Raw genomic sequence first — 21,773 nt, 5'->3', positions numbered from 1 at the left:
AACTTAGAAGAGGTACTGTTTTTTAAAACGCAAGAGGATCACCAACTAGAAGAAAGAGAACACTTGAAGGACCTGGGAGTAACATAGTTGACTGACCTTTCTTTCAAACACATTAATATGCATGTTACCACAGCCAGGGAAGATGACGGGGTGGACATTAAGAACTTTCAAAACAAGGCAAGTGGTGTCAGTAGTGTCACTCTTAAAAATATTTGTACTCTCTGACGTAGAGTATTGTTCAGTGTAGACGGTTCCGTTCAGGGCAGAGGAGATATCAGAGCTGGAACAAATACTGAGACCATTTATACACCGAATAGAACCAACAAAGCATTTAAATTATGAGATAGTCTCAGTCTTTAATATACTCACTGGAGCAGAGGAGAGAAACATGATACTATATACATGGAAGGTGCTTGAGGTCCTGGTCACAACTCTGCACACTGCCATAACAACATGCTGGAGTGAGAGATATGTTGGAAAATGTAAAATAAATCCAGTGAAGCGCAGGAGTTCCCTGGGTACAATAAGGGGACATTATATTAAGATCTGTGGTCCCAGACTCCTCAAACTATTACATGATATCAGAAACACTGCTGGGACAAGTGTTAAATCTTGAAGGGTAACTGGGTAAGTACTTCTGCCAAGCACCAGATTGACCAAGCTGTGAAGGTCATGTGAACCAGCTGGCCAGGCTGCAGCAGCAGTCGAGCACCAGACAAGCTTGGCCCAGGGCCAGGTTGCAGTAGCATTCGAGCACCAGACAAGCTTGGCCCAGGGCCAGGCTGCAGTAGCATTCGAGCACCAGACAAGCTTGGCCCAGGGCCAGGCTGCAGCAGCAGTCGAGCACCAGACAAGCTTGGCCCAGGGCCAGGTTGCAGTAGCATTCGAGCACCAGACAAGCTTGGCCCAGGGCCAGGCTGCAGTAGCATTCGAGCACCAGATAAGCTTGGCTCAGGGCCAGGCTGCAGTAGCAGTCAAGCACCAGGCAAGCTTGGCCTAGGGCCAGGCTGCAGTAGCAGTCTAGCACCAGACAAGCTTGGCCCAGGGCCAGGCTGCAGTAGCAGTCAAGCACCAGACAAGCTTGGCCCAGGGCCAGGCTGCAGTAGCAGCCAAGCACCAGACAAGCTTGGCCCAGGACCAGGCTGCAATAGGAAAACTCTTGAAACCTTTCAGATCAAAGTTATATACAGTATGTAATAAAGTTGGTAGAATTACCGACAATATGTAAAGTAAAAGGACACAAGTGCAACTAATGTGACATTTATTGTGGCAACGTTTCGCTCTCCAGGAGCTTTATCAAGCTTGATAAAGCTCCTGGAGAGCGAAACGTTGCCACAATAAATGTCACATTAGTTGCACTTGTGTCCTTTTACTTTATATATACAGTATGGATTCTCTGAGTTCGTGAAGGGGAGTTGAGTGAACAAGTCTGAGAACCGATGGTCTAAACCAACTCCAGGCGATTGCTTGCTTAACTTGCTCGTTTACCTGGCAGTGCTGTGGTTTAGTGTGTATGTACTAACCTACTTGTGGTTAAGGGGGGTCGAATCACACTTCCTGACCTGCCTTTTAGCTGCATGGTTTCACTAGTTTCCTATGTATGGTTTCTGAGAGAGAGAGAGAGAGAGAGAGAGAGAGAGAGAGAGAGAGAGAGAGAGAGAGAGAGAGAGAGAGAGAGAGAGAGAGGGGGAGAGAGAGGGGGAGAGGGAGATGGAGATGGAGATGGAGATGGTAAGGTGTAGCGAGGTGAGTAAGGAAGAGTAGCTACTAGTGTGTACTGTCTGTAAAAATAGAAACAATAACAAAAAAAGTATAACAACAATAGTAATAATAATGTTAATATTTATGTCAGTGTTCTGATAATGTAGTGAAGGGAATGTAGTGATGATTGTTTGTTAGTCCAGAGTGTTTCATGGTGATTGTTGTACACTGTAGTACTGAGTCATGTACACTGTAGTACTGAGTCATGTACACTGTAGTACTGAGTCATGTACACTGTAGTACTGAGTCATGTACACTGTAGTACTGAGTCATGTACACTGTAGTACTGAGTCATGTACACTGTAGTACTGAGTCATGTACACTGTAGTACTGAGTCATGTACACTGTAGTACTGAGTCATGTACACTGTAGTACTGAGTCATGTACACTGTAGTACTGAGTCATGTACACTGTAGTACTGAGTCGTGTACACTGTAGTACTGAGTCGTGTACACTGTAGTACTGAGTCATGTACACTGTAGTACTGAGTCATGTACACTGTAGTACTGAGTCATGTACACTGTAGTACTGAGTCATGTACACTGTAGTACTGAGTCATGTACACTGTAGTACTGAGTCGTGTACACTGTAGTACTGAGTCGTGTACACTGTAGTACTGAGTCGTGTACACTGTAGTACTGAGTCGTGTACACTGTAGTACTGAGTCGTGTACACTGTAGTACTGAGTCGTGTACACTGTAGTACTGAGTCGTGTACACTGTAGTACTGAGTCGTGTACACTGTAGTACTGAGTCTTGTACACTGTAGTACTGAGTCGTGTACACTGTAGTACTGAGTCGTGTACACTGTAGTACTGAGTCATGTACACTGTAGTACTGAGTCATGTACACTGTAGTACTGAGTCATGTACACTGTAGTACTGAGTCATGTACACTGTAGTACTGAGTCATGTACACTGTAGTACTGAGTCATGTACACTGTAGTACTGAGTCATGTACACTGTAGTACTGAGTCATGTACACTGTAGTACTGAGTCATGTACACTGTAGTACTGAGTCATGTACACTGTAGTACTGAGTCATGTACACTGTAGTACTGAGTCATGTACACTGTAGTACTGAGTCATGTACACTGTAGTACTGAGTCATGTACACTGTAGTACTGAGTCATGTACACTGTAGTACTGAGTCATGTACACTGTAGTACTGAGTCATGTACACTGTAGTACTGAGTCATGTACACTGTAGTACTGAGTCATGTACACTGTAGTACTGAGTCATGTACACTGTAGTACTGAGTCATGTACACTGTAGTACTGAGTCATGTACACTGTAGTACTGAGTCATGTACACTGTAGTACTGAGTCATGTACACTGTAGTACTGAGTCATGTACACTGTAGTACTGAGTCATGTACACTGTAGTACTGAGTCATGTACACTGTAGTACTGAGTCATGTACACTGTAGTACTGAGTCATGTACACTGTAGTACTGAGTCATGTACACTGTAGTACTGAGTCATGTACACTGTAGTACTGAGTCATGTACACTGTAGTACTGAGTCATGTACACTGTAGTACTGAGTCATGTACACTGTAGTACTGAGTCATGTACACTGTAGTACTGAGTCATGTACACTGTAGTACTGAGTCATGTACACTGTAGTACTGAGTCATGTACACTGTAGTACTGAGTCATGTACACTGTAGTACTGAGTCATGTACACTGTAGTACTGAGTCATGTACACTGTAGTACTGAGTCATGTACACTGTAGTACTGAGTCATGTACACTGTAGTACTGAGTCATGTACACTGTAGTACTGAGTCATGTACACTGTAGTACTGAGTCATGTACACTGTAGTACTGAGTCATGTACACTGTAGTACTGAGTCATGTACACTGTAGTACTGAGTCATGTACACTGTAGTACTGAGTCATGTACACTGTAGTACTGAGTCATGTACACTGTAGTACTGAGTCATGTACACTGTAGTACTGAGTCATGTACACTGTAGTAATGAGTCATGTACACTATAGCGACGAGTGTGTACGTGATGACATATTGTAATCTTCTGAGTGGAGGAACAATGGGTAGATACGAGTATATTATACCAGGAAAGTTCTTGGCAGCCCAGACAATACTGAATGTTTCCTGCTTAGTTACTGTGGCTTTCTTCTAGCAGACACTACTACTAGCAGACACTACTACTAGCAGACACTACTACTAGCAGACACTACTACTAGCAGACACTACTACTAGCAGACACTACTAGCAGACACTACTACTAGCAGACACTACTACTAGCAGACACTACTACTAGCAGACACTACTACTAGCAGACACTACTACTAGCAGACACTACTACTAGCAGACACTACTAGCAGACACTACTACTAGCAGACACTACTACTAGCAGACACTACTAGCAGACACTACTACTAGCAGACACTACTACTAGCAGACACTAATGCACTAAATTCATCTTACATGTATCCCACAAGGACCGCTCTTAGCTTAATGGGACTGGCATTAATTGTCAAAATTAATGGCTTCAAAGTTAGGAAATATAAGAACAGGAACAGACAATAACTTTCTCTTAAGTGCTTGAAATATTGAAAATTTTTTAATTGAAGGTCCAAATGAAAGAAGAATAGTTTTTTAAGGAATCAAGTCAATAGGACTGCAAGAGATGGAACACCTGCTATTGAAGGTCTACATAAACTTGTTAAATCAGTAAGCAAGTTCTTGAAGTTAGAAAAAGTTCTAAACGGGTCTTTGATCAGTGTTATTCCCTCTAGTAATAACTATGTTTACCTGGAGAGAGTTCCGGGGGTCAACGCCCCCGCGGCCCGGTCTGTGACCAGGCCTCCTGGTGGATCAGAGCCTGATCAACCAGGCTGTTGCTGCTGGCTGCACACAAACCAACGTACGAGCCACAGCCCGGCTGATCAGGAACCGACTTTAGGTGCTTGTCCAGTGCCAGCTTGAAGACTGCCAGGGGTCTGTTGGTAATCCCCCTTATGTATGCTGGGAGGCAGTTGAACAGTCTCGGGCCCCTGACACTTATTGTATGGTCTCTTAACGTGCTAGTGACACCCCTGCTTTTCATTGGGGGGATGGTGCATCGTCTGCCAAGTCTTTTCCTTTCGTAGTGAGTGATTTTCGTGTGCAAGTTCGGTACTAGTCCCTCTAGGATTTTCCAGGTGTATATAATCATGTATCTCTCCCGCCTGCGTTCCAGGAATTTGAATTTTGACTTCAAAATGTGACATATCAAAATCTTGAATTTCAGATTAATGTCAGATAATCTACCCAGTACTAGAATTAATCTCTCTAGATGCAAGTGCACGTCTTTTGTTATAGCTATCAAATGGTTCAAGTAAAATATTAGGCTATTTTTTTGCAAGAGTCATGAAAAAAACATCAGACTGGAAAATATGATAGGTGAAATACGCAGCCCAAAAGTCATTCTGGGGAAGTGGTAAGAAGCTGTAGCGGGTCGGAAAAACTGTTAATTCTTGATTTTCCTCAAAGGGAAACCTGCCAAATCCACGAAGAAAATTTAATGTTGGCATAATTATCGCTGTGAGTAGATGATTCAGGATTACCTCGTCATTCAGCTCATGAAAAGCGATAACAAGACATCAAGTATCATCTTTCTTGGGCACTAAGATCGGTGGTGTATTTCATAGTGAATGTGTATCATGACGCTTGCCTCATTCATCTTATATTCTCATATAAGACATAGACACACATCGTAGTGCTGTATCGCCCCTTACAGATGGCACTAGGTTTTGTATGAGTGTCTTCCAGTGAGGACACAGCAACTCTTCAAATTGATAAATATAAACCAGGCCTTGTATGGGCCAGTAGACCTTCTGCAGTGTTCCTCCATTCTTATGTTAGGTCTTCCAATGGGCCACTGACACCAGTGTGATGATCAGGGAGGACAAATTTCAGTCACTTCTCTATTGAGAATATAAAAACTGAGACAGAATACACAACACTTAATATAGCAGAAATTTAGTGTGAGAGACTTAGAAGTGATAATGGCAGAAGATCTCGCATTCAAGAGTTCTAACAATGTTATTACAGCCATAACTAGAACGTTCAGAACAAGAGAAGACAAGTCTCTGTTGGTACTCTTGAAATCACCTGTTCTCTTTAGGCTGGAATATTGCAGTATTTTAACAGAACCTTTTATGGCAGGCAGAATTGCAGATCTGGAGACTGTGTAGAGAACCTTCACTACCTGTATAAACACAGTCAAGCACCTAAATTACTGGGAATTACACTCCTTGGCACATAAGGGAGAAAGATACAACATAATTTACGTTGGAAAATTCTGGAGGGATTGGTTCGAACTCACCCTCGCTGAGAGCAAGAGGCTTAGCATATGGCAGAAATAACCATTGAAAACCAGGAGCTCATTGAGCACACTAGCAGACAACTCAGTAAGTGCAAAGGGGTCAAGACTCTTCATTCTCCCTTCATACATTAGCGGGATTACTAGTGGATTCCTAGCTGTTTTCAAGATAGAAATAGATATGTTCCTTTAGTCATTTTTTGATCAGCCGGGCTATAATACTTACGTTAATAATGTGAAGCTAGTACTAACAATCTAGTTGATTAGGTCATCCACCAGGAGATCTGGTCTGGGGTATTAACCCATGAAACCATCTCCAGGTCATTAAATGTCTGATTCACTGGTTTCACTGCAGCAGCACATTTGGAGTGCGGCAGCCATCATGCAGGTGTGTAAACACCCCGTACCCGCTTTCAGTGGCATGCAGTGGTTAAGCCGATTAGTTAAGCCCATCTTTTCACTCGTCAGCGCTGTGGCTTTTCTCTGTTGAACACAGTAGGTCCTTCTGTGTACCTGGAAAATATGTAGAAGATAGATATTTTTCTTCATCTGATGGGCAGGGGTCTGACCCCCCAGATAAACAGGACTCTGCCCCCCCCAGATAAACAGGACTCTGCCCCCAGATAAACAGGACTCTGCCCCTAGATAAACAGGACTCTGCCCCTAGATAAACAGGACTCTGCCCCTAGATAAACAGGACTCTGCCCCTAGATAAACAGGACTCTGCCCCAGATAAACAGGACTCTGCCCCAGATAAACAGGACTCTGCCCCAGATAAACAGGACTCTGCCCCAGATAAACAGGACTCTGCCCCTAGATAAACAGGACTCTGCCCCTAGATAAACAGGACTCTGCCCCTAGATAAACAGGACTCTGCCCCAGATAAACAGGACTCTGCCCCAGATAAACAGGACTCTGCCCCTAGATAAACAGGACTCTGCCCCTAGATAAACAGGACTCTGCCCCAGATAAACAGGACTCTGCTCCAGATAAACAGGACTCTGCCCCAGATAAACAGGACTCTGCCCCCAGATAAACAGGACTCTGCCCCTAGATAAACAGGACTCTGCCCCTAGATAAACAGGACTCTGCCCCTAGATAAACAGGACTCTGCCCCAGATAAACAGGACTCTGCCCCAGATAAACAGGACTCTGCCCCAGATAAACAGGACTCTGCCCCAGATAAACAGGACTCTGCCCCTAGATAAACAGGACTCTGCCCCTAGATAAACAGGACTCTGCCCCAGATAAACAGGACTCTGCCCCAGATAAACAGGACTCTGCCCCAGATAAACAGGACTCTGCCCCTAGATAAACAGGACTCTGCCCCTAGATAAACAGGACTCTGCCCCAGATAAACAGGACTCTGCCCCAGATAAACAGGACTCTGCCCCAGATAAACAGGACTCTGCCCCCAGATAAACAGGACTCTGCCCCTAGATAAACAGGACTCTGCCCCTAGATAAACAGGACTCTGCCCCAGATAAACAGGACTCTGCCCCAGATAAACAGGACTCTGCCCCAGATAAACAGGACTCTGCCCCTAGATAAACAGGACTCTGCCCCTAGATAAACAGGACTCTGCCCCTAGATAAACAGGACTGCCCCAGATTAACAGGACTCTGCCCCCAGATAAACATCACCATCTCAGTGGTCTGGTGGCAGGTTGTCCTCTCCATCTTAACAAGTAGTGAAGATCATCTACCAGTGTGTTGTTTGCTCAGACAGAACAAGTCTTGCTATGGCCACAAGAAAGAAGGTGATCTTACTACATCGTACATCATGGATGGCTCAACAATCTTGTTAATGTACTCCCCCTCCCCCCCTCTGGCCTGACCGAGTAGACGTGATTACGACGTACAAGATACTCGGTGACCTCGACTGAGAGGGGACTGAGGACAGGATGATAGCTAAAAACTTAAGTCACAGGGACGTCAGGAAGTGCTACTTCATCCAGTGGGTGGTTAGAAAGTGGAACGATCCGGATAAGGGAGTGGTGGAAGTAACATTTCTACACAGTTTAAGGAGTGAGTATGATTGGGAGGGGGATAAGCACGAGCACAGGGATTTACAGTGACCGCTCACGAGCTATCAATAGGCGGATTCATTAACCATGACTCGACCCATACAACCTCAAGTAAGTGCAGGCAGGACTTGTGTGAACTCTGCACAGGTGTAGCAGGTGAGCGTCTAGTTAATGAGTTTTAAGAGAAACACAGGTGAAGCAGGAGGTGAGGGGAGTAAGTGTCTTTCCTCCATTACCCCCCTCACCCCTTCACCTCACCTTTGACCCCCGTTTCCCCCTGACTCGTGGAGGGGAAGGTAGGGGGAAACATTCTCACGCCCTTATCACTAACGCACTGCGCGCGCACACTAGAGTAACAGTGACGCACTACGCCCTTCTCTCTCTCACTGTCCCTTCCTTTATTCTATTACTCTTGCTTTCCTTTATCTCGTTTATTGCTCTTCTCTCTCCCCTTTCTCTCCCCTTCTCTCTGATCATATCAACAGCTGGTCAGCAAAGCAGGATCAGGTGATCGTAGCAACAGTTAACCACACATGCTAGTCACTGCAACACATGAACAGGTACTAGGTGAGGGGGGGGGGGAAGTAGGTGAACTCACCTACTGAAGTACACTCACACCTGATCCCCTTGACACATCAGAAACTAAATAAGGATCTGCCAGAGAAACAGTTGCTGTATGTGTGTTTTTTAGACATTTCCCGTGACCAGTTTGGGTTTACCTGCTCTTATGGTCCTGTCTGGGGCCAGGTCTCCCTGTTGATTTCCTGTCATACCTATTCTTTAAGCTGTGTATTTAAAGCTACTTCCACTACTTCCTTATCCAGATGGTTCCACTTTCTAACCTACTGGATGAGCTTGTGTTTCCTGACGTCTGTGACTCATGGCGGTTTTTATCTGTTTTTCTCTTTCCACTGTTCCCAGTTCCCTCTCCCCAGTCCCCTTTCCCTAGTCCCCTCTCCCCAGTCCCCTTTCCCTACTCCCCTCTCCCCAGTCCCCTTTCCCTAGTCCCCTTTCCCTAGTCCCCTCTCCCCAGTCCCCTTTCCCTACTCCCCAGTCATCTGTTCCCTGTCCCTAGTCCCCTCTCCCCAGTCCCCTTTCCCTAGTCCCCAGTCATCTGTTCCCTGTCCCCTCTCCCCAGTCACCTGTCCCTAGCTCCCAGTCCCCTCTCCCCTATCCCCAGTTCCCTATACCCAGTCTCCTATCCCCAGTCCCCTGTCCCCAGTCCCCTGTCCCCAGTCCCCTGTCCCAAGTCCCCTATCCCAAGTCCCCTGTCCTTAATCCCCTATCTCCAGTCCCCTATCCCAAGTCCCCTATCCCAAGGCCCCTATCCCAAGGCCCCTGTCCTTAGTCCCCTATCCCCAGTCCCTTGTCCCCAGTTCCCTCTCCCCAGTCCACTGTCCCCAGTCACAGTCACTATGGAGATTTCTTAGTACCATGTATGTCGTAATCTATTAGGTCTACCTACCTGGAGTTTACTTGGAGTGTGTTCGGAGGGTCAACGCTCGGTGGTAGACTTCATCAACCAGGTTGTTGGTGCTACCCACACGAAGTCCAACATAACCACCACAACCCGGCTGATCGGGAACTGACTTGAGAAACTTGTTCAGTTCTTTCTTGTTGAAAGGGGGAACTTTGAATAGTCTTGGTCCCTTCACATTTACCGAGTTTTCCTTGAATGTACTCATGGCACCCTTGCTTTTCATTGCGGTATTTTGCACTGTCTGTCAAACCTCTTAATTTCATGGGGAATGATTTGTGTGCAGATTTGGGATCAATCCTTGTAAGATTTTCCAGGTGTAAATTATAATGTATATTTCTTGCCTACACTCCAGTTCATACAGGTAGAGGGACTTCATATGTTCCCAGTAATTTAGGTTCTTGCTTGAGTTTATGTGAGTAATGAAGGTTCTCCGCATACTCTCCAGGTCTGTAATTTCGCCTGCCTTGAACAGAGCTGTTAAGAGTACAACGGTACTCCAGCCTAGAGAGAACAAGGGACTTAAAAGAATATCATTTTTGGCTTGGCATCCCTTGTTTTGTAGGTTCTAGTTATCCAGCCTATCATTTTCCTCGCGGCTGTGATAGTGACACTGTTGTGAGAACTTGAAGGTGAGATCTTCTGACATAATCACTCTCAGGTCTCTCACGCGAGTCTTACGCTCTATTGTATGACTAGAGATTGCTTATACTCTGTTTCGGTCTTTATTTCTCAGTCTTTCCTTAACGGGGTAATTGAAACTTGTCCTCGTTGACCATCATGTTGTTATCAGTGGTCCACTGGAAGACTTTGTTTACATCAGCTTGGAGGTTTGCTGTGTCCTTAATGAATGACATTCATACAGATTGGATTGTATCGTCTGCAAAGGATGATGCGGCTCTATGATTTATGTCTCTGTCTCTAATATGAGACTGAGGAAGAGAACAGGGGCTAGTACTGTGCCTTGGGGAACACCTTCCAGTTTCACACTCTTCACTATTCGTCTTTGGGTTCTTTTCGTTTAAACAAATCAGTTTCCATTTACCTATCTTTCCAGTTATTCCTTTTGCACGTATTACACTACAGTTGCTTTGGCTAAGTCACTGTAAACGACATCTGCATTTTGCTTGTTTTCCACTGCATTTAAGACCATGTCAAGCAACTGCGAGAGGTAGCAGCAACCTGCTCTGATCCCATCCTGCCTAGATTGTGCAATTGTTGACATGCCGTATGAATAACAATCTTGTTTCTTAAGATTTGATAATGTGGGACGTTAACGCTATCTGTATATAGATTTTTACGATTGCTTTACTGCCACATTTGTGGAGTGGGGCTATGTCCGTGGTTTTAAAGGAGTATGGGATGATTCCTGTGTCCAGTTTCCTCCTCCATAGAATATTCAAGACACGAGATAATGGTTTCTTGCTGTTCTTGGTGAATATGGAGTTTCACGAGTCAGGGCCAGGTGCAGGGTGCATGGTGCAGGGTGCAGGGTGCATGGTGCAGGGTGCATGGTGCAGGGGCATGCAATCGATGGCTTTCTCGAAGTCAAGTGGGTTAAAGTTATGTCAGAAATAATGGAGATGTCGGCAGGGATTTGAGTCTAGTCCATGAAAAACTCATTTGGGTTGTCAATTTTTAGAGTGATTTATGAGTTACTGAACATAGTCATATTGCAACTTCACTATTTCGCTTATTTCTTTGTCGTTATTAGTGTAGGTTCCATCTCCTTTAAGCGAGTCTCCGATACTGGATGTGGCTTTAGTCCTGGATTTTGCACGAGAGAAAAAGTATTTAGGATTTCTTTCAATTTCATTTATGGCCTCTTGTTGCCTCTGTCTCTCCTGGGCCTTGTGTGTTGCACTCAGTTTGAACTCGATAGTTTCCATTTTCTTAGTGTTTCTTTTCGTTCTTCAGAGAGTTTGCAGCCACTGGCAAGTTCTGTGATTCTCCGTCTTCATTTGTAGAGGGAGCGTCTTTCTCTAACTTGTCTCTTCTCTATTTTTTTTCTTTTTGGCTAGTGGTAGGTATGTGGAGCATACTCTAGTACCATCAAGGTCATCCTCTCGACTAGTGGTAGGTGTGTGGAGCATACTCTAGTACCAGCAAGATCACCCTCTCGGCTAGTGGTAGGTGTGTGGAGCATACTCTAGTACCAGCAAGGTCACCCTCTCGGCTAGTGGTAGGTGTGTGAAGCATACTCTAGTACCAGCAAGGTCACCCTCTCGGCTAGTGGTAGGTGTGTGGAGCATACTCTAGTACCAGCAAGGTCACCCTCTCGGCTAGTGGTAGGTGTGTGGAGCATACTCTAGTACCAGCAAGGTCACCCTCTCGGCTAGTGGTAGGTGTGTGGAGCATACTCTAGTACCAGCAAGGTCACCCTCTCGGCTAGTGGTAGGTGTGTGGAGCATACTCTAGTACCAGCAAGGTCACCCTCTCGGCTAGTGGTAGGTGTGTGAAGCATACTCTAGTACCAGCAAGGTCACCCTCTCGGCTAGTGGTAGGTGTGTGGAGCATACTCTAGTACCAGCAAGGTCACCCTCTCGGCTAGTGGTAGGTGTGTGGAGCATACTCTAGTACCAGCAAGGTCATCCTCTCGGCTAGTGGTAGGTGTGTGGAGCATACTCTAGTACCAGGAAGGTCACCCTCTCGGCTAGTGGTAGGTGTGTGGAGCATACTCTAGTACCAGCAAGGTCATCCTCTCGGCTAGTGGTAGGTGTGTGGAGCATACTCTAGTACCATCAAGGTCATCCTCTCCAGATACTGGTTCAGATCAGTGTCAGTCATGTTTTTTTCCCAGTATGTGTCACTAAGGTCATGATTTACTTGCTCCCAGTTAATGTTTTTGTTGTTGTCACTGAATTTGGTGATACACTCATGACTGGTCGCATTTTGCTGCTGAAGACCAGTGTGTGTATGGAGGTTAGAACTTGGATTATGTGGTGGTTTGAATTAGCTGTTTCTGACACCATTATGTCCCGTACGAGATCCTCTTTATTAACGAATATAAGGTTGAAGGTGTTCTCTAGTCTAGTCCCTTATGCTTAAAGCGAATTTATTGCAGAGTCTCCGTAATTCGACCGTGTGAGAGTGCTCATCTGAACGAGTTCCTGGGATTTTCTTTATTACAATCTCTGCTACATACATTTTAGGTGTCGTTAATTGATTTCGCCAAACAACAAGATATTTGTGGCCGAGTTTGAAAGATTTTAATAATCTGTCTTGGATAAGTGGTCTTCGAGCTGCTGGGAAGATTGTTACTTCCACAACACCAACTACTTAATTTGTGGTATTAAGTAACTGAGTGCAAATGAGCGACTCTTTGACATACAGACCAACTCTCCTTATTTACTTTTTCCGTGGTATCTGAACAGATTGTACACAGGGATCCATATTCCACAGGTATATTGCAAGCGTCACTAAAAAATGCAAACGGTGCAGTTGAGTCAGTGAGTTCGCTGAAAAACGACATTTTGTTGTTACTCGTTGTAAGACCTTGTGTGTTTGTAAATATAAATGATGTAATGTTATTCTTTGTTATAGTCTGGAGTTTTTTTATTGTTGATGTTGACATCTGTGGCTGTGAGTCAGCCACTGGTTTTGTTTCCTGTATAAGTTATATCATGTACTTGTAGAGATAAAGATTATTATTATTATTATTATTAAAACTCCAAGGTGCTGCTACACTCTTATAATTTCTTGTTATTCTTTCTCACTTCCTCTTAGTAAACACAAGTTGTTGTGTGTGTAATTGTTGCAGGTAGGTGGCCGCTCACCAGGTCTTACCCGTCTCCTTCCTTCGCTGAGGAATGAGGAACACCTTGTGTCATAATATTGTTTCTTATCGAACTGTGTTTAGATGGAAGTATCTGCAGATCTTATATCAATATGGACTCTACGAGACCGAGACACTTCTTTCGATAGTTGATTGGACATTTTCCCCATTTCTTGTACCAGTCGGTTCGCGTCTGCAGACCCGCCATGAATAATGCCGGCAAACTTGTATGTTCGGTTGTCTGGCCAGTGTACCTTTGTAGTAAGTACTGTTTCATTTTCAGTACTTGCAAGTGATTCAGTTGGTTGTGCTCTAGCTCCAGGGTTGGAGGCTGTGAAAGCACTCTTTCCCTATACTTGGTTTACATGTTTATCTTCCGCTGTTTCCACACACATCCACGTTTCCAGGTGAACTCAGCGCGTCGTTGTGTGTGGTATCCCGTTCTTGTGCTTCCTGCAGTTTTAATTCATGCAGGAAAATGGGAGCAGACGTGAGTGTGGGGATGTGTGGGGGAGAGGAGAAGGAAGATGAGGGTGTGGGGGAGAGAAGGGAGATGAGGGTGTGGGGGAGAGGAGAAGGAAGATGAGGGTGTGGGGGAGAGAAGGGAGATGAGGGTGTGGGGGAGAGGAGAAGGAAGATGAGGGTGTGGGGGAGATGAGGGTGTGGGGGAGAGAAGGGAGATGAGGGTGTGGGGGAGAGAAGGGAGATGAGGGTGTGGGGGAGAGGAGAAGGAAGATGAGGGTGTGGGGGAGAGAAGGGAGATGAGGGTGTGGGGGAGAGGAGAAGGAAGATGAGGGTGTGGGGGAGATGAGGGTGTGGGGGAGAGAAGGGAGATGAGGGTGTGGGGGAGAGAAGGGAGATGAGGGTGTGGGGGAGAGGAGAAGGAAGATGAGGGTGTGGGGGAGAGAAGGGAGATGAGGGTGTGGGGGAGAGGAGAAGGAAGATGAGGGTGTGGGGGAGATGAGGGTGTGGGGGAGAGAAGGGAGATGAGGGTGTGGGGGAGAGAAGGGAGATGAGGGTGTGGGGGAGAGGAGAAGGAAGATGAGGGTGTGGGGGAGAGGAGAAGGAAGATGAGGGTGTGGGGGAGAGGAGAAGGAAGATGAGGGTGTGGGGGAGAGAAGGGAGATGAGGGTGTGGGGGAGAGGAGAAGGAAGATGAGGGTGTGGGGGAGAGAAGGGAGATGAGGGTGTGGGGGAGAGGAGAAGGAAGATGAGGGTGTGGGGGAGATGAGGGTGTGGGGGAGAGAAGGGAGATGAGGGTGTGGGGGAGAGAAGGGAGATGAGGGTGTGGGGGAGAGGAGAAGGAAGATGAGGGTGTGGGGGAGAGGAGAAGGAAGATGAGGGTGTGGGGGAGAGGAGAAGGAAGATGAGGGTGTGGGGGAGAGGAGAAGGAAGATGAGGGTGTGGGGGAGAGAAGGAAGATGAGGGTGTGGGGGAGAGAAGGAAGATGAGGGGTGTGGGGTGAGAGATGTGACGTACAGGTAACTGGAGGTTGCTGTACCTCATCTTTAATACCTCCTCCTCCTCTTCCTCCTTCTAACTTCTCTTCTCACTAATTATAATTTTCTTTCCTTCTCTCATTATCATCAAATAAATATTAAAGTAGAATACTCTGAGCTTATATACACTGCAATACGCACGGACAGGGTGGTGGGTGGTAGTACGTGCGTACCTTATCAAACCTTAGTACTTTGTATATTGTGATCATGTCCTCCCTCTGGTATTCAAGCCTGGTTAGTTCCAGTTGCAAATTTTTGCAACTTTTTTCATTTCATGAGTGTTGTGTAGAGGTGGGCTCCACACTGGCGCAGAGTACTCGAGAACTGATGCATTTTGTGTTACGTATATTGTAAAACTTTATCCTGGCTGACTTTGTAAACTTGGCATATGTCGCCAGCATTGCTTAGTGTATATGTCAATGGTGATAGGTTGTGTGTGATGTTAACTCCCAGATCTTTGTAGATCGAGTTAGTTGTTGGTTTTGTATGAATGATTCACAGTGTTCTCTATTGTGTGAGTGTTGGGGGTACCCAGCTCTCTGGTACAATACTGTGTCACTGTACTGTCCCTGTCTGTTGTTGACTCACTGTACTGTCCCTGTCTGTTGTTGACTCACTGTACTGTCCCTGTCTGTTGTTGACTCACTGTACTGTCCCTGTCTGTTGTTGACTCACTGTACTGTCCCTGTCTGTTGTTGACTCACTGTACTGTCCCTGTCTGTTGTTGACTCACTGTACTGTCCCTGTCTGTTGTTGACTCACTGTACTGTCCCTGTCTGTTGTTGACTCACTGTACTGTCCCTGTCTGTTGTTGACTCAATGTACTGTCCCTGTCTGTTGTTGACTCACTGTACTGTCCCTGTCTGTTGTTGACTCACTGTACTGTCCCTGTCTGTTGTTGACTCAATGTACTGTCCCTGTCTGTTGTTGACTCACTGTACTGTCCCTGTCTGTTGTTGACTCACTGTACTGTCCCTGTCTGTTGTTGACTCAATGTACTGTCCCTGTCTGTTGTTGACTCACTGTACTGTCCCTGTCAGTTGTTGACTCACTGTACTGTCCCTGTCTGTTGTTGACTCACTGTACTGTCCCTGTCTGTTGTTGACTCACTGTACTGTCCCTGTCTGTTGCTGACTCACTGTACTGTCCCTGTCTGTTGACTCACTGTACTGTCCCTGTCTGTTGACTGTCACTATACTATCCCTCGTTATGTTGGAGTGTTTCTATGACATTATTCTGAATGACGTTCCTTTTCAGTCTTCTCTTTCTTATTCCTGATTTTCCTTAGATTTCTCTATGATGGTTGTGGCACACTGGTGGGGTGTGGCACACTGGTGGGTGTGGCACACTGGTGGGGTGTGGCACACTGGTGGGGTGTGGCACACTGGTGGGGTGTGGCACACTGGTGGGTGTGGCACACTGGTGGGTGTGGCACACTGGTGGGGTGTGGCACACTGGTGGGGTGTGGCACACTGGTGGGTGTGGCACACTGGTGGGGTGTGGCACACTGGTGGGGTGTGGCACACTGGTGGGGTGTGGCACACTGGTGGGTGTGGCACACTGGTGGGTGTGGCACACTGGTGGGGTGTGGCACACTGGTGGGCGTGGCACACTGGTGGGTGTGGCACACTGGTGGGTGTGGCACACTGGTGGGGTGTGGCACACTGGTGGGGTGTGGCACACTGGTGGGGTGTGGCACACTGGTGGGGTGTGGCACACTGGTGGGTGTGGCACACTGGTGGGGTGTGGCACACTGGTGGGTGTGGCACACTGGTGGGGTGTGGCACACTGGTGGGTGTGGCACACTGGTGGGTGTGGCACACTGATGGGTGTGGCACACTGGTGGGGTGTGGCACACTGGTGGGGTGTGGCACACTGGTGGGTGTGGCACACTGGTGGGGTGTGGCACACTGGTGGGGTGTGGCACACTGGTGGGCGTGGCACTGGTGGGGTGTGGCACACTGGTGGGTGTGGCACACTGGTGGGGTGTGGCACACTGGTGGGTGTGGCACACTGGTGGGTGTGGCACACTGGTGGGTGTGGCACACTGGTGGGGTGTGGTACACTGGTGGGTGTGGCACACTGGTGGGGTGTGGCACACTGGTGGGGTGTGGCACACTGGTGGGGTGTGGCACACTGGTTGGGTGTGGCACACTGGTGGGGTGTGGCACACTGGTGAGTGTGGCACACTGGTGGGGTGTGGCACATTGGTGGGTGTGGCACACTGGTGGGGTGTGGCACACTGGTGGGGTGTGGCACACTGGTGGGTGTGGCACATTGGTGGGTGTGGCACACTGGTGGGTGTGGCACACTGGTGGGTGTGGCACACTGGTGGGTGTGGCACACTGATGGGGTATGGCACACTGGTGGGTGTGGCACACTGGTGGGGTATGGCACACTGGTGGGTGTGGCACACTGGTGGGTGTGACACACTGGAGGATGTGGCACACTGGTGGGGTGTGACACACTGGTGGGGTGTGGCACTCTGGTGGGGTGTGGCACTGGTGGGATGTGATACACTGGTGGGGTGTGGCACACTGGTGGGGTGTGGCACACTGGTGGGGTGTGGCACACTGGTGGGGTGTGGCACACTGGTGGGTGTGGCACACTGGTGGGGTGTGGCACACTGGTGGGGTGTGGCACACTGGTGGGATGTGACACACTGGTGGGGGTGTGACACACTGGTGGGGTGTGGCACACTGGTGGGTGTGGCACACTGGTGGGGTGTGACTGGTGGGTGTGGCACACTGGTGGGATGTGACACACTGGTGGGATGTGACACACTGGTGGGGTGTGGCACACTGGTGGGGTGTGGCACAATGGTGGGGTGTGACACACTGGTGGGATGTGACACACTGGTGGGGTGTGGCACTGGTGGGGTGTGGCACACTGGTGGGTATGGCACACTGGTGGGTGTGGCACACTGGTGGGGTGTGGCACACTGGTGGGTGTGGCACACTGGTGGGGTGTGACACACTGGTGGGGTGTGGCAGACTGGTGGGGTGTGGCAGACTGGTGGGGTGTGGCACACTGTTGGGGGGTGATACTGGTGGGTGTGGCACACTGGTGGGGTGTGACACACTGGTGGGTGTGGCACACTGGTGGGTGTGACACACTGGTGGGTGTGACACACTGGTGGGTGTGGCACACTGGTGGGTGTGACACACTGGTGGGTGTGACACACTGGTGGGGTGTGGCACACTGGTGGGGTGTGGCACACTGGTGGGGTGTGACACACTGGTGGGGTGTGGCACACTGGTGGGGTGTGACACACTGGTGGGTGTGGCACTCTGGTGGGGTGTGACACACTGGTGGGGTGTGGCACACTGGTGGGTGTGGCACACTGGTGGGTGTGGCACACTGGTGGGTGTGGCACACTGGTGGGTGTGGCACACTGGTGGGGTGTGGCACACTGGTGGGTGTGACACACTGGTGGGTGTGGCACACTGGTGGGGTGTGGCACACTGGTGGGTGTAACACACTGGTGGGTGTGGCACACTGGTGGGGTGTGGCACACTGGTGGGTGTGGCACACTGGTGGGTGTGGCACACTGGTGGGTGTGGCACACTGGTGGGTGTGGCACACTGGTGGGGTGTGACACACTGGTGGGGTGTGGCACACTGGTGGGTGTGGCACACTGGTGGGGTGTGGCACACTGGTGGGGTGTGACACACTGGTGGGGTGTGGCACACTGGTGGGTGTGGCACACTGGTGGGGTGTGGCACACTGGTGGGGTGTGACACACTGGTGGGTGTGGCACACTGGTGGGGTGTGGCACACTGGTGGGGTGTGACACACTGGTGGGGTGTGGCACACTGGTGGGTGTGGCACACTGGGGGGGTGTGGCACACTGGTGGGGTGTGCCACACTGGTGGGTGTGGCACACTGGTGGGGTGTGGCACACTGGTGGGGTGTGACACACTGGTGGGGTGTGGCACACTGGTGGGTGTGGCACACTGGTGGGGTGTGGCACACTCGTGGGTGTAACACACTGGTGGGTGTGGCACACTGGTGGGTGTGGCACACTGGTGGGGTGTGGCACACTGGTGGGTGTGGCACACTGGTGGGGTGTGGCACACTGGTGGGTGTGGCACACTGGTGGGGTGTGGCACACTGGTGGGTGTGGCACACTGGTGGGGTGTGGCACACTGGTGGGTGTGGCACACTGGTGGGGTGTGACACACTGGTGGGTGTGGCACACTGGTGGGTGTGACTTACATAAGCTTGTACGTTCTTCCTGGTGTCACCTTCCCGCAGGCACTCCCGCAGGTCCTGTCTCACGCCGCCGCTGCTGTGCTCAGGTCAAGCGCTCAGGTAGGCCGCATGTCCGGTTACAAGTGGCCGCATGTCCGGTTACCCGTGTCCGCATGTCCGGTTACCCATGGCCGCATGTCCGGTTACCAGTGACCGCATGTACGGTAACACGTGGCCGCATGTACGGTTACCACTGTGCGTAATTCTTGTTTCCTTCTTCCCTACTACAACGCTGTGTGTGTGTGTGTGTGTGTGTGTGTGTGTGTTTGTGTGTGTGTGTGTGTGTGTGTGTGTGTGTGTGTGTGTAAGCAAATTATTATTTTATATTGAAAGTTAAAACTCTACGACCCTTTTCAACATTGCTTTAGTGTAGAAAGATTCTGTCTACCACAACTAGTTGACTACGACAGTTAGTAGACTACGTAGCCAGTAGACTACCACAAGTTGACAGGACAAAATTATTGTGGATTTTGTGCAGTAGGCCTGCAACTAGAATCACACAAGAATGAAGAACAGTGCAATAGGCCTACTGGTCCATGCTAGGCTGGTCCAACTCACACCCACCCACACATACTCATGTACCCGTCGTCCAGCTACATTTAAAACTACCCAGAGTTCTTGCAGAAGTGACGCTACCTGGGACTTGGTTCTGCTCATCTTCAACTCTCCTGTCAAACTGGTACTTCCCTACATCCTTTCTAAATCTAAATATGTCTATCTTGAATTAATTGCTGTGAGTCCTGTCTTGGTTTGATATTTTCAAGCTTCTGTTTATTTTCCCTTTATTACTAACTAGTCTTGAGTGTGATTTACAAGCCCACAGTCTTGAGTGTGATTTACAAGCCCACAGTCTTGAGTGTGATTTACAAGCCCACAGTCTTGAGTGTGATTTACAAGCCCCCAGTCGAGTGTGATTTACAAGCCCACAGTCTTGAGTGTGATTTACAAGCCCCCTATCTTGAGTGTGATTTACAAGCCCCCAGTCTTGAGTGTGATTTACAAGTCCCCAGTCGAGTGTGATTTACAAGCCCCCAGTCTTGAGTGTGATTTACATGCCCCCAGTCTTGAGTGTGATTTACATGCCCCCAGTCTTGAGTGTGATTTACATGCCCCCAGTCTTGAGTGTGATTTACATGCCCCCAGTCTTGAGTGTGATTTACAAGCCCCCAGTCTTGAGTGTGATTTACATGCCCCCAGTCTTGAGTGTGATTTACATGCCCCCAGTCTTGAGTGTGATTTACATGCCCCCAGTCTTGAGTGTGATTTACAAGCCCCCAGTCTTGAGGGTGATTTACATGCCCCCAGTCGTGAGTGTGATTTGCCCCCAGTCTTGAGTGTGATTTACATGCCCCCAGTCTTGAGTGTGATTTACAAGCCCCCAGTCTTGAGTGTGATTTACATGCCCCCAGTCTTGAGTGTGATTTACAAGCCCCCAGTCTTGAGTGTGATTTACATGCCCCCAGTCTTGAGTGTGATTTACAAGCCCCCAGTCTTGAGTGTGATTTACATGCCCCCAGTCTTGAGTGTGATTTACAAGCCCCCAGTCTTGAGTGTGATTTACAAGCCCCCAGTCTTGAGTGTGATTTACAAGCCCCCAGTCTTGAGTGTGATTTACAAGCCCCCAGTCTTGAGTGTGATTTACAAGCCCCCAGTCTTGAGTGTGATTTACAAGCCCCCAGTCTTGAGTGTGATTTACAAGCCCCCAGTCTTGAGTGTGATTTACATGCCCCCAGTCTTGAGTGTGATTTACAAGCCCCCAGTCTTGAGTGTGATTTACATGCCCCCAGTCTTGAGTGTGATTTACATGCCCCCAGTCTTGAGTGTGATTTACAAGCCCCCAGTCTTGAGTGTGATTTACATGCCCCCAGTCTTGAGTGTGATTTACAAGCCCCCAGTCTTGAGTGTGATTTACATGCCCCCAGTCTTGAGTGTGATTTACAAGCCCCCAGTCTTGAGTGTGATTTACAAGCCCCCAGTCTTGAGTGTGATTTACAAGCCCCCAGTCTTGAGTGTGATTTACAAGCCCCCAGTCTTGAGTGTGATTTACAAGCCCCCAGTCTTGAGTGTGATTTACATGCCCCCAGTGAGTGTGATTTACAAGCCCCCAGTCTTGAGTGTGATTTACAAGCCCCCAGTCTAGAGTGTGATTTACAAGCCCCCAGTCTCGAGTGTGATTTACACGCCCCCAGTCTTGAGTGTGATTTACAAGCCCCCAGTCTTGAGTGTGATTTACAAGCCCCCAGTCTTGAGTGTGATTTACAAGCCCCCAGTCTTGAGTGTGATTTACAAGCCCCCAGTCTTGAGTGTGATTTACAAGCCCCCAGTCTTGAGTGTGATTTACAAGCCCCCAGTCTTGAGTGTGATTTACAAGCCCCCAGTCTTGAGTGTGATTTACAAGCCCCCAGTCTTGAGTGTGATTTACAAGCCCCCAGTCTTGAGTGTGATTTACAAGCCCCCAGTCTTGAGTGTGATTTACAAGCCCCCAGTCTTGAGTGTGATTTACAAGCCCCCAGTCGAGTGTGATTTACAAGCCCCCAGTCTTGAGTGTGATTTACAAGCCCCCAGTCTTGAGTGTGATTTACAAGCCCCCAGTCTTGAGTGTGATTTACAAGCCCCCAGTCTTGAGTGTGATTTACAAGCCCCCAGTCTTGA

The 21,773-nt window shown here is 48.4% G+C and overlaps 1 protein-coding gene across 3 annotated transcripts in view; it reads left to right on the top strand.

The window, feature by feature from the left end:
• Window positions 1-21,773, top strand: part of spir (spire type actin nucleation factor) — a 481,192-nt gene that overhangs the window by 284,761 nt on the left and 174,658 nt on the right. For 2 of the 3 annotated variants that reach the window (XM_070093647.1, XM_070093646.1), the window contains exon 4: window positions 19,125-19,181. The exons of the other annotated variant lie outside the window; for it this stretch is intronic. In XM_070093647.1, the coding sequence (XP_069949748.1) occupies window positions 19,125-19,181 (57 nt within the window). The remainder of the gene's footprint in view (window positions 1-19,124; window positions 19,182-21,773) is intronic. 3 annotated transcript variants of the gene reach the window in all.

The sequence above is a fragment of the Cherax quadricarinatus genome, chromosome 43 (assembly GCF_038502225.1).
Source record: "Cherax quadricarinatus isolate ZL_2023a chromosome 43, ASM3850222v1, whole genome shotgun sequence".
In the NCBI taxonomy this organism is placed as follows: Eukaryota; Metazoa; Arthropoda; class Malacostraca; order Decapoda; family Parastacidae; genus Cherax; species Cherax quadricarinatus.
Note: the sequence above shows the minus strand (reverse complement) of the source record. Positions and strands in the feature narration are given on the sequence as shown.